Here is a 12,519-nt window from a genome sequence, read left to right as displayed (position 1 = left end):
GGGCAAACGATAGAGTACACAAGAGGGAACGCCCTGATTTGAAGTACTGATTTAAAAACCTCCCACAAGGGGCGCCTGGGTGGCTCAGTCAGTTAAGCGTCTGCCTTCGGCTCGCGTCACGATCCCAGGGTCCTGGGATGGAGCCCCACATCGGGCTCCCTGCTCTGCGGGGGGCCTGCTTCTCCCTCTCCCACTCCCCCTGCTTGTGTTCCTGCTCTCGCTGTGTTTCTCTCTGTCAAATAAATAAATAAACCTTTAAAAATAAATAAATAAAATAAAATAAAAACCTCCCACAAAATGGGGTCAGGAGACACCAGTTATCATAGCAGGTAAGTCTTTCCCAATTCTCTCCCTCTCAGTCAAAGACAAATAAGAGGTCAACCCCCAGAGATTAAGGTGTAAGTTCTGAGGTTAGACTGCCTGGGTTGGATCCCAGCACTGCCGCTTTCTAGGAGACCTGGGTCAAGCCACGTACAACGTGAGCTTCCATTTCCTTATCTGTAAAGTGGGGACAAGAGTATCTCCTTTCACAGGGTATTAAAGACAATCGCCCACCAAAACCACTCAGTTCAGTAAGCAATCAAACATGTGCATCAATATTGTAACTATGATTATTTCAGGCAAAAGCTTGCCCTGGCCTACAGAGGACATCACAGTCAAAGCCTGACTTTTCCCCATCAATGGACAAGACAAACGTAACTCTCAATATGTGGGACTTAGTGTAAACCTTCAGGGAAAAAAAAGGCAAGGTAGGATTTGAAAGAAAGAATCAAGTTACCCACTTCTGTTGGGCTCACCCTTTGAGTGAGAGTCAAACGATAAACAACCTAACAATTCACCAACTAACATCATCCAGGGGCTTCCACACTGACAAATCGTGAACATGACTCTTCACCACACTTGATTCTCTCACAGCCCTATGAAAGCAATTCCCATGCTATCAGGATCCCTACCATGCAGAGGACGGAAATAAGGGTGACAGAGTTCACAGGACCTGCCCTAGGTCACCAGCCAGGAAAGGGTAGAGCCAGGCTTCAAAGCCAGGTCTCCTGCTTCCAATTCCCCAGGTCTTGCAAAGCCACAGCCAAAACTCCCAACCCTATGCTTTCCCTGCCAGGGTATCCAATTCAAGATGAATGGACTCGGTGACCAATGCTACTAAAGGAAGGACAGTGACAAGTGACTCATTAAGTCAGGGAGGGACAGGGAAAATCACAGCCTCTCCCGGAATTATAAATTCCCTCCCAGGCAGCCGACTCTGCTCACCAAGCTTTAAGTACCCATCACTCCTGGCCTGGGCCAGGCTTACCAGCTGCCATGGTAGGAAGCATGCTAGACCTTTCTTCATCCATCACAAAAGACCAGTCTTCATAAAAAGTGCTGCAAATTGAAAGAGAAAGGGAAGAAGTTCTGAACAGTGATTTTCTGCATCCATTGGCCAGACAGTTCTCTTACATGGCTCCCTGGAAAATCTGTGCCTGGTCATCCCAGAGTGGCTATCCAAGGTCTCTGCCCAGCCGAAGCTTCTGGTTAATAAACAAAGGACTGAATGTATATATCCTACGACTTCCTCATCGGTCCCCTGAGCTTGAGTGTACTGAAATAGGCATGACATGTAAATGCAGTTATTTATGAAGCAGCAAAGGAGAAGGGGACAAAGAGAGGGGTGGCATCCAGTCAAGCTAGGTCTCTAAGACACAGGCAGGAAATCTGAGCTGGCCCCCTGCGGGCCATGACTGGGCTACCACAAGAGACAGTTATAGAAGGAAATGATAGAGTTCCATGGCTCCATCAACCAGAGCCTTTGTACATAATACTTGGCTTGGGCTGCAGACCCCAAAGCCCAAGTTACCCCTGGAAAGGGCTGGGAAGCTAAAAGGGGCCCACGACTCTCAGTGGCAGTAGAAGGAAGGGGGCCAGCAAGGTCTACAGGGTTAGTCCAAGCTTGTCCCGCAATGATGGTATGGCCAGGGCCCTGAAGCTGGTGCCCCAGTCCAGCCCCCCAGCTCTGTATCTGAGGCTCGCTAAGCAGTAGCAAGTATCTTCAACCCCTGACTCCCCTACCAGGCTGGAGAACTCTCAATTAATGGAGTCAAAGCTCACAGCGCTAAAGCACACTCAGTGGTAAGGGACCTGCAGCAGGAGATGGGACACCCTGGCTGCGGGAGTGACTGAGTGCAAACGACGGAACAAAGGAACGCCCGCCGTCCGATAAGCTTACCCAGCGGAGTGTCAGCCTAAGCGCAAACTACACACTCGAGCTGGCTCTGCCACTTTACCTCCAATTCCCCAGACTGCGACGCTTTAAAAGTCGGAGCCAGTTTCCATGCACGTGAATGAATCTGGTTTGCCCACATCTAGTTAGTAAGTGGCTAGTGATTCGGGTAAGTTCAACTGTGAACCGTTAACAGCTGGATTCACTTCGACCTTGATACTGAGTTGTACAACTCTGAACTACTTGCAAATGATCTGCTGGAAAGAGCTTCATGAAAATTCATTGTAGGGGCGCCTGGGTGGCTCAGTCGGTGAAGCGTCTGCCTTCGGCTCAGGTCATGATCCCAGGGTCCTGGGATCGAGCCCCACGTCGGGCTCCCTGCTCAGCGGGGAGTCTGCTTCTCCCTCTCCCTCTGCTCTTCCCCTGCTTGTGCTCTCTCTCTCCCCCTCCCTCCCTCCCTCTCTCTCTGTCAAATAAATAAATAAAATCTTTAAAAAAAAAAAAAAAGAAGAAGAAGAAAACTCACTGTAAGAAACAGGAGTATGTTCTCCCCAACTAAAACTATCTAATGCTCGGGGGGGTGCACCCAGACATCCACAGCCTCGGGGCTCGGACCTAAGTGGCACACGGGTGCAGTGAGCATAGTAGTCCTGGCCCCCACACCTTCCATTTCAGTCCCACAGTCTGAGTATACAGCTGGACTCAGCCCCACAGGCACCATCAACGGGAGAACTTCAAGAGTATTTGTCAGAGCCTTCGTGCACAATCCAGAACCCCCAACAAATTGCTGGTAGACAGGTGACCATGAGCAGCACGAAAAAAACAGAAGAGGAGACAAGCTAGGGAACGCATGGCAGCATATGAAATCATGGGAACGCATCATGGCACGAATGAAATGCCAGCTTACTGAATTAAATGAGATTAATTCACTGAAATTAAACCCTCACTGTTTAGGAGCTAGGCACTGCTAATGTGGAAGCTACTCAAGGAACCCGCACAGGATTGATCACGGTCCCTGTGCACCATGAGGTGACACAAAGCAACACGTCTAGTCCACCATTCTCAGATGTAAGTAATAGCCACCAACACAGAGTCATTGTTAACATCATGAGTATAGGACAATGACAGCACTGTCACATGTTTCTGAAAGGAATGTGGCTGACAGTACTACGGTTGACGCGTATGCAGTGCCCCCCTCCCACGGCTATGCGACAGCCACACGCCCCCATCTTGCTGAGCTAGGCTGTGGCCATGTGACTCGGTGGCCAATGAAATGCAGGCAGAAGTGAAGTATCTCACTGGCCAGTGCTCAGTTCAACCACATCCCCTTTTCCTACCTTGGCAATCATGGGAGCCTCTGTCAGCCTGGGACCCTGAGACAGGGAACCCCGACTCATCCATGATAGACACGTGTCCGGGAGAAGAAGTAAACGTGGCTGTCTTGAGCCACGGAGGGTTTTATGCTGTTTGTTATAGCAGCATAAACTGACCTATACTAACTGATAGACTGAGCTGTATGTTTACGATCAAGAAAAAAAAAGGAAACATCATAAAATAGTTTTTTTTCTTTTTAAATAACAATTGACTTCCCTTCCCAGCACAAAGCTTCTCTATTCCTTTCAGTCAGTTTGGGATTGATTAACCTCAAAAAAACAGAAGGAATTGGAAGGAACCCAAGACAAACACGAAACTGAGCACTAAACACCCAATTTTTACTGAGAAAGAAATTCTAGATCTGAAAGGAGCCCAAATTAAAATTTCACCAAGTGAGGAGCAGGCTGTACCCTGAGACAAAGGCTCTCTCCACATCCCACACCTAAATAAGCATGTACGGAGTACTTGCTGTATGCAGGTGCCATACTGAGCCCTTTACAAGCATTCATTCTCTCACTTATTCTCTAACCATCCGTGCCCCAAGCACAGCTGAATACACAGGGACTATAAAAGGGGAACCCGCGTGCCCTCAACAAGCAGACTGGGACACAAACCCAGGCAGTCAGATGCTGCGATTCTAGCCAGCCGGCTATGCCTCCCCCCAGAAGGCCATCCCTGGTACCTGAGCCTGCTGCGGTCGGCCAGCAGCATGTGCAGGTAGCGCTCCAGGGAGTGTTCGTTGAGGGCACAGCGCAGCCAGGCCCGGCCGCGGCCCACGTCCGAGGCGATGTGGCGCAGGGAGTAGAAGCGTGGCAGCTCGTGCTTGCTGAGGACCTCCTTCACGTAGAACCAGAACACGGGCTCTGCAGGGAGAGGGACGGGCACGATGGCACTCAGCCTGGGACATGCATCGTTTTAGAGTGACAGTCCCTAGGCATTTTTCAGGATCATAAGAGTTACTTCCTCAGCACAGAAAAGGAAGACACTGAAGAGTATAATTTCACATCTGGGTTTCTTTACTTGTCTAGATCATGAACATTTTGCTGTAATGTTTAAAGATCTTTGAAAACGTGGGGGCGCCTGGGTGGCTCAGTCAGTTCAGCGTCTGCCTTCAGCTCTGGTCATGATCCCAGAGTCCTGGGATCGAGCCCCGAGTCAGGACCCCTGCTCAGCGGGGAGTCTGCTTCTCCCTCTGCCCTCCCCCACCCCACCCCCTTCCCCCACTCATGGCTCTCTCTCTCTTGCTCTATCTCAAATAAATAAATAAAATCTTTTTCAAATTTTTTTTTTTTTTTTTTTAAAGATTTTATTTATTTATTTGAGACAGAGAGAATGAGATACAGAGAGCATGAGAGGGAGGAGGGTCAGAGGGAGAAGCAGACTCCCTGCCGAGCAGGGAGCCCGATGCGGGACTCGATCCCGGGACTCCAGGATCATGACCTGAGCCGAAGGCAGTCGCTTAACCAACTGAGCCACCCAGGCGCCCCTCAAATTTTTTTTTTTAAAGATTTTATTTATTTATTTGAGAGGGAGAGACTGAGAGAGAGAGCACATGAGAGGGGGGAGGGTCGGGAGGGTCAGAGGGAGTGCAGAGCAGGGAGCCCGATGCGGGACTTGATCCAGGGACTCCAGGATCATGACCTGAGCCGAAGGCAGTCGCTTAACCAACTGAGCCACCCAGGCGCCCTCTTTTTCAAATTTTTTTAAAAAATAAAGATCTTTGAAAACATGATTTTTTATGGCTTCCCAATGAAACATATTTTAACCATTTCTCTACCTCTGGGAACATGATATATTGCCAATCTTCCCTACATACTGCTTTGAACCTCCTTGTCCATAACTGTCCTCATTTCTAGCTCCTTAGAACGGATTTCCATATGTCTGCGAATAGGAACAGATTTAAGGCTTTAAGGGAAAGCTTAAAAAGTTTTTTTTTATCCACAAGGTAGTTATTGGATCTCCTCACATCCCACCTTTTTCATCCACACGCACAGAGATTGTTTTCATAATTTTCATTCTAGTATAAACCTCATTTTGTGATCCACTGTCTTCACATATGCTCATCAAACCTGTTCCATGCTGCCAATAACCAGCAACACCAGCAAGCGCTGCTGTGTGCGAAGCACTAGCAAAGTACCCGCCACTGCACTCAAGACTTGACATCTGACCTCAGTCCTCATAAGCACCAAGGTCATCTCCATATCAAAGACGAGGGCAGAGGCCTGGCCAAGGCAGTAACTTGGCCCAGTGGTAAGCAGTTAGTAAGCTGTAGGGCAGAATGGGACCTCGGAGCTGCCTGACTGCAAAGCACTAGCTCAGGCAGCCTTGTGTGGTGACAGACGGCTCTACCCTCTTCAAGAAGATCATGTTCACAACTGCTTAATATCCCAAGGGAGACACTGCTGAGTCTTTGCTGCCAGATGGGGATTCTAAGCCAGGAGCTCAAAAGGCTCATAGACCCCTCTGAGAGACAGAATCTTTCAAGCTTCCTTCTAAAGAATGTAAACACACACATCTCCATAAACTGGACACCGGGTTAGCAAATTCACTCAAATAATTCAGTTCAGCTCAGTTAGCATGGACTGCATTCTTAATGGAAGCCATGGACTGGGCAAAGCTGTGGGCTACCAGGTAGACAACAAGGGTTCATCCCTAACGAAGCTTCCAGTCTAGCAGGCTGGACGACAGTGAAGAGATCAATCAAGAGAATGACCCTGGCGGCTCACTCGGTCATGCTACACTTCCGATTCCTCTCCCATCAAATAAGCCCCAAAGTACAGAAGCACCCAGAGATCCTGGGGTGACTGAAGAAAAGGGAAGGAGAGCCTGAGCACGATGGCCAGGCCATGATGACCAACCGCCATCTGCCTAATGACAATCTTCTCAAACGAGAGCAACTGTGTTGTTTCCTCTTCTCCTTTTCCTGTTAACAGCAACTAAATGCATACATACGTGTATCTATGGATCAAGCCGACCTCTGGGATCAGTTTAAATAAACAGTTCAGGAATGACTGGAAAAACCAACACAGCAGCTCACTCAGGACTCCTTTCTGTCTCAATCCCTAAATGCCACACAAATCCCCTTCCCAAACCCAGGAGATCAGCCCAGACCACACAAATGTGTAACGGCCTTTCTTCCACTCAGTGCTTTTCTCAGAAACCAGGACGGGGGGAATAGTGAGAGCAATATCCGGGGCCGGCAGGCCAATAACTTGTTTCAAAACATGCCAAACAACCATCTGTAGCTCTGGCATGACTCAAATCAGGTGACTCTCACCTGCATCTGGTCTTTCTGGAGAACTGCTGTGACCTCCCTCTGACCTTGAATGCACATGAAACACTTAACGTGTGTTTTCACCTTTCAATTTGCAAATTGCTTAGTGCTACAGGATCCTTCCCCAGCCTGCCAAAGTGATGCAGCGAGGGTGAGAATTACCCCAGCAGGGGTCCACTTCCACTGCCAGCATTAATGTGGTCTTTCTCAAGTGCAGCTCACCTGCCACTTAACGCTTACAGCGTCTGTAATTTAATTTGGGGCAATACACTGATCTCTTGCTGCTATGAAACCAGAGGCTCATTCCAGAAATGGGTGAGGGCTTCTGGTTCTCCAGACGCCTGAACGCCATTTGCGCACATGAACAAGAGCCTTGAAGGGGCTGTTGATGCAAACCACCTCCGGGGGTACTTGTTAACAGAGGGGGGCTAACACCACAGGCCCTCTGGCAAAGTTTCTAACAGGCTCGCTGGGCTATAAGAGATGCCTAGATACTCTGGAGGACAAAACGCCTGAGGAGGCACTCCCATCCGGGTCCCTGTGAAGCTGCCTTCAGCACCACAAACCTCTCCTCCAGCAGCGCTGGACAGGTAAGCCGGACTGGGCAATCACCTGGCCGAGTGCCACAATTGGCCTCACTCACCCCACCCTCCCTCCTGACCCTGTTTGTTATTTTGAGCGTCCTGATTTTTTTTCTGTATTAATTTGACTTTTTAAAAATATTGCATGAAAATGTTAGGTCTCCCGATTGCTGAGTTTTTTGGTGCTCCTGTAAATTCTGTGGCTGCAGTGAGGGCCTCACTGCTCTCACCCTAGTCCCAGCCCTGGACCACAGGGCTCTCCCCACAACTTCTACTGAGCCACTAGAGGGGAGACCTTGGCTCCCTCAAGAACTGAAGTCAGCAAACAATAGTCTAAGGGCCAAGCTTGGCCCATGACTTGTCTTTGTAAGTGAAGTTTTATTGGAAGAGTCATGCCCCTTTGTATACAGACTGCCTGTGGCTGGTTTCCTATTACAGAGTCATCACTGGGAAGTTGCTACAGATACCTATGGCCCACAGAGCCCAAAATACTTACTATCTGATCCCTTAAGGAGGAAGTTTGCCATCTACTGTCCTAGAAGTAGGAGCTCTGATAATCACATAAACCTGGAGCCACAGGGCCCTTTTCCTCCCTTTCCTGTAGAGTACGCCCACCTGGGAAAGACACCCACCCAGACAGAAGCAGAGCTGAGACAGACCGATGTGGGGGATGCGGAGCCCCTAAATCCAGTTCACCCTCCGGTTTTCTTAGTTACTTAAGTTAGTAAGTGCCCTTTGTTTGCTGAAGTCTAAGTGACTTGCTGTCACCTGTGACCAGAAGACTGATGCAGTGTGATAGGGTGCATTCCTCAGTCATCTGACAGTTATAGAGGAGGGGCAACACTCCAGGCACTAAGCAGTGCCTCCGTGCATCCAAGTGGCAAATGCATCCCACAGAAAGAAATAAAAACAAGACAGCATTGCTCAACGAGAAACAGAAAACCCAACTACAAGGAGCTAGGCTTCTTGTAAACAAAGAAAGGCTTCTTTTTCTCACAGACTTAGTCTGGAGGTAGACAGCTGGTTCAAAGCCACTGACACGGGCAGAATCTCCAACCTCTTGACTTTCACCCCCCTGTCCCAGAGGACTGCCACGACCCTGGGTATCATAGCCACAATCAAGAAGAAAGAGGACAAGATAAAACCAGCTATATCACCCCTTTTTTTCAGGCAAGGGTAAGTAATCCCAGAAAACCAAGAGGAAGAGAGATATAAAATGTCACGATGGGCTTAATCACTCATGATCTATTACTTAGAGGACATCCTGCAGCCCCGAGCAAAATCAAGGTTCTGTTAAGCCAAAGAAGAAACGGGGAATGGATTTTAAGTAAAAAACTAACAGAATCACCCATCCATGCTATCAACGATTCCAGGAACAAAAGGCCATCAAGTGCTCCCTTATTCCAGCCTCAGACTTAGGGGAGCACAAGTGCCCCCCAAATCCCAGTCACATCCTAATCTGGATGAGCCTGACTACAAGACACAAATGGATCAGCAAAGCAGAGTTCCCAAGAAGGGGCTGTAGCTTCGTCACCCGGCCTTCTCCCAACCAGCCACAGGACTGCCTCCTGAAACCAGAAGACAGGAAGTGTGGTTTAATAAAGACTTGTAAAAAGTCTGTAAACTTGACACTTTTTTTGCTTTCTAAAAATTGTGGTAAAATATACATAATAAAATTTACCACTCTAACCATTTTTCAGTGCATAATTCAGTAGCATTAATTACATTCATAATGTTGTGCAACCATCACCACCACCCATTTCTAGAACTTTTCCATCATCCCAAACAGAAACTCCATACCCAGGAAACGATAACTCCCCCATTCTCCCCTTCTCCCCAGCCCCCAGGGGCCTCTATCCCATTTTCTGTCTCTGTGAATTTGACTATTCTAGATACTTCATATAAGTCGAATCGTACAATATGGGACCTTTTTATCTGGCCACTTTCACTTAGCAGAATGTTTTCAAGGATCATCCATGTCCTAGTATTTATCAGTACTTCATTTCTTTCTATGGCTGAATAATATCCTACTGTGTGTATATACCACATTTTGTTCATCCATTCATCTGTCAATAGACATTTGGGTTTTTCCATCTTTTGGCTCTTGTGAATAATGCTTCTAGGAACATTCACATACAAGTGTGTTTGAGTCCCTGCTTTCAGTTCTTTTAGGTCTGTATTTAGGAGTGGAATTGCTGGATCAGACAGTAATTCTAGGTTTACCTTTTTGAGGAACCACCAAACTCCTGTCAATGGTGGTTATGCCATTTTACATCGATACTTTTTTTTTGAGGTAGGATTGCCTTTATTTCTCTGCAATTAAAATTAACTCTGCTATTAAATTCCCTTTCAGTTAGAAAAAAACTTAAACTTGCCAATTAAAGGTAACTTAGCCCCTTCCAGGTTTAATTTTTTAATTGTGGTAAATTTCACTTAACATAAAATCCACCATTTTAAAGTTTATAATTCAGGGGCACCTGGGTGGCTCAGTCGGTTAAGCGTCTGCCTTCGGCTCAGGTCATGATCCCAGGGTCTGGGATCGAGCCCCACGTCAGGCTCCCTGCTCAGCGGGGAGTCTGCTTCTCCCTCTCCCTCTCCCCCTACTTGTGTTCCCTCTCTCGCTGTATCTCTCTGTCAAATAAATAAAATCTTAAAAAAAAATTTTATAATTCAGAACTTCGTAGATTTTTTTTAATAAAGATTTTATTTATTTGACAGAGAGAGACACATCGAGAGAAGGAACACAAGCAGGGAGAGTGGGAGCGGGAGAAGCAGGCTCCCCGCGGAGCAGGGAGCCCGATGCGGGGCTCGATCCCAGGACCCTGGGATCATGACCTGAGCCGAAGGCAGACGCTTAACGACTGAGCCACCCAGGCACCCCAGAACTTGGTAGATTTTTAAAGAATGAATAAATGCACAATAATCTGAGATACTGGATGACTTTTGAAGGCTCCAGTCTATTTAAATCTAAAAACAAAACATTTCTGCTGATTCCACAGAACAGGTGCCAATTATATTGGTGGAGGTAGGTGGAGATCAGGAAAACAAAAGCAGCCAAGGAGGATAAAGTGCCACTCACTGCCGATCCATGGCCTGGTTCCTCCTCCACCTCTGGCCTTGCACCCCTGCCACTCTCTGCCTCACTCGCCCTGCTCCAGCCTGCTCCTCCAACACGCCAAGCATGCTCCACGTGAGCACCTGCCCAGCCATGAACAGAAACCACACCAGGAGAGCACTGAAGGAACCGAACACAGGGCATCTGTTACAAAGACTCTGGCCAAGCTACAAAGCCCAACAGGACATAATGAGGCCACCCAGAGATTACCAATGTCAGAAAGCCAATCCATCCCTGATGCCAGAGGAACAGAGGAAGAGGTAATGTCAAGAGTGTAAAAACTAACTGAAAGGGGATTTAATAGCAGAGTTAATTTCAGTTGCAGAGAAATAAAGGCAATTCCATCTCTACTCAAAAAAAAAAAAGTTATCACTGTAAAACGGTACAGTCACTGTTGACAATAGTTTAGTGGTTCCTCAAAAAGGTAAACACAGAATTAGCATAAGATCCAGCAATTCCACTCCTAAATACAGACTCACCGGGCAACAGCCAGCCTGTGGCAGGGGCACCAAGGAGAACAGTGAAACAAGAAGACCGTGGCCTGAACTGCAGGCCACGTGGGACGTCCACGGACCACAGAGGAAGCACAGCACTGCTAGACATGCCCCCTGGAGCTGGGAGGAAATGCTCCAGCCTCCCTCCTCCTCCCACCTTCCTCTGGCCAAGCAGGAAGACAGTGGGCAAGGGAGCCTGGGAAACAGTCTGCAGGCAAGGGCAGAGAATAAATTTGAGAGCAGAGGCAAGTGACTCTAAGCTTTTCCACTTGCTGAATAGCACAGGATTCCTCCCCCAGGTAACAGTATGGCTACTTCCCTCTTTCCCTGAGGTCTCTATTCAAAAGGCCCATAAAGACGGTCTCTGACCACTCTGCAGAAGAGTGAACCCCCACCCCACTGCTCATCGAAATCTCTCTTCTTCCTGAACCCCTAGACACTTCCCAGCCTGCCCTGCAGCAGCCAGGTGACTCACAGTCTCCACCAACCCAGGTGCCTTTAGCGGGCCTGCCTCGCTCATTTCTGTCATCTGCCTGGCCCCTGTGGGCACCTGAAGTTGGAGTCCTGAGCTCTAACAACTCAACATAGCACACTTGGCATTCACCAGTGGTCTACAAGAGTCTACAGCGCCTCCTTTATTATAAAGTGGGAACCTTCTCTAGTGCCAAACAAAGGACTTCAGAAGCTGTGTCTTGTTTCCTTTTAGGGATGTACCCCATCCTCTGCTGAAGACTCATTTTCAGGCTGACAGGAACTAAGCAAAGGACCCATGAATCCAACAGACCAGATAATTATGGACTAAAAACTGACAACTCTGAGGCCAAATTTACTAGTTTTAATTTACTAGACCTTAGGATCAAACACCTTTAAAACAGCCAGAAGTCATCCTTGGCCAAGAGGCAACAGTCTGGCTATATGAGATCCTAAAATGCTGGGACAGTTTGTTGCCCCTTAGTAAGTAGCCACTGGTCCAAGCCCTCGGCCACCCCAGCTGTCAAGGACCCTCCCCAGAACCCTGCGGACATCCCCATAATCTAGGAACTCACAGATTAACACCTAGCCCAAGGGGGATAGCACTCTGGCTCTGACCCTCTCCCTAAGACCAGCAGTTCCCAACCAGCTGTTAAACATTCTTATCACCACCCCTGGATAGAGCTGTCTTTTCTTTGAATCTTCCACCAACATCCTTCCAAGGTCTCTAGTACCAGAACTAGCTGATTTGCAAGTTCATGAATACGACAGAGAAACACAAAGAGGGAACTGAAAGCCATACAAGGATGGGAGGGTGGGGGAGTGGACTTCCCCTCTCAAGCAAAAGGATGGGCCCAGGCTTCTCCTGGCACATGAAGCTTCCTCCAAAAATACTTTTCTACAGAAATGAAATTGTTACCCAAAGTGACCCAATGAAGCAAAATATAAATTCTGCTTTGAGTTAAATGCAATCAACCGTTTTCAAAAATCCCCAA

General features: G+C 48.0%; 1 protein-coding gene across 2 annotated transcripts in view; it reads right to left on the bottom strand.

Annotated features, from left to right (window-relative positions):
• SNX29 (sorting nexin 29) overlaps positions 1-12,519 on the bottom strand; it is a 517,029-nt gene that overhangs the window by 449,135 nt on the left and 55,375 nt on the right. For both annotated transcript variants that reach the window (XM_045874993.3, XM_045874995.3), the window contains exons 5-6: positions 4,272-4,452; positions 1,310-1,380 (exon numbers count right to left, since the gene is read on the bottom strand). In XM_045874993.3, coding sequence (XP_045730949.2) covers positions 1,310-1,380; positions 4,272-4,452 — 252 coding nt within the window. The remainder of the gene's footprint in view (positions 1-1,309; positions 1,381-4,271; positions 4,453-12,519) is intronic.

Source organism: Mirounga angustirostris, unplaced genomic scaffold (genome assembly GCF_029215605.1).
Source record: "Mirounga angustirostris isolate CCGP_5_RB_7025 unplaced genomic scaffold, mMirAng1.0.hap1 SCAF_5, whole genome shotgun sequence".
Taxonomy (NCBI): domain Eukaryota; kingdom Metazoa; phylum Chordata; class Mammalia; order Carnivora; family Phocidae; genus Mirounga; species Mirounga angustirostris.
This window is presented reverse-complemented; position numbering and strand designations above follow the sequence as displayed.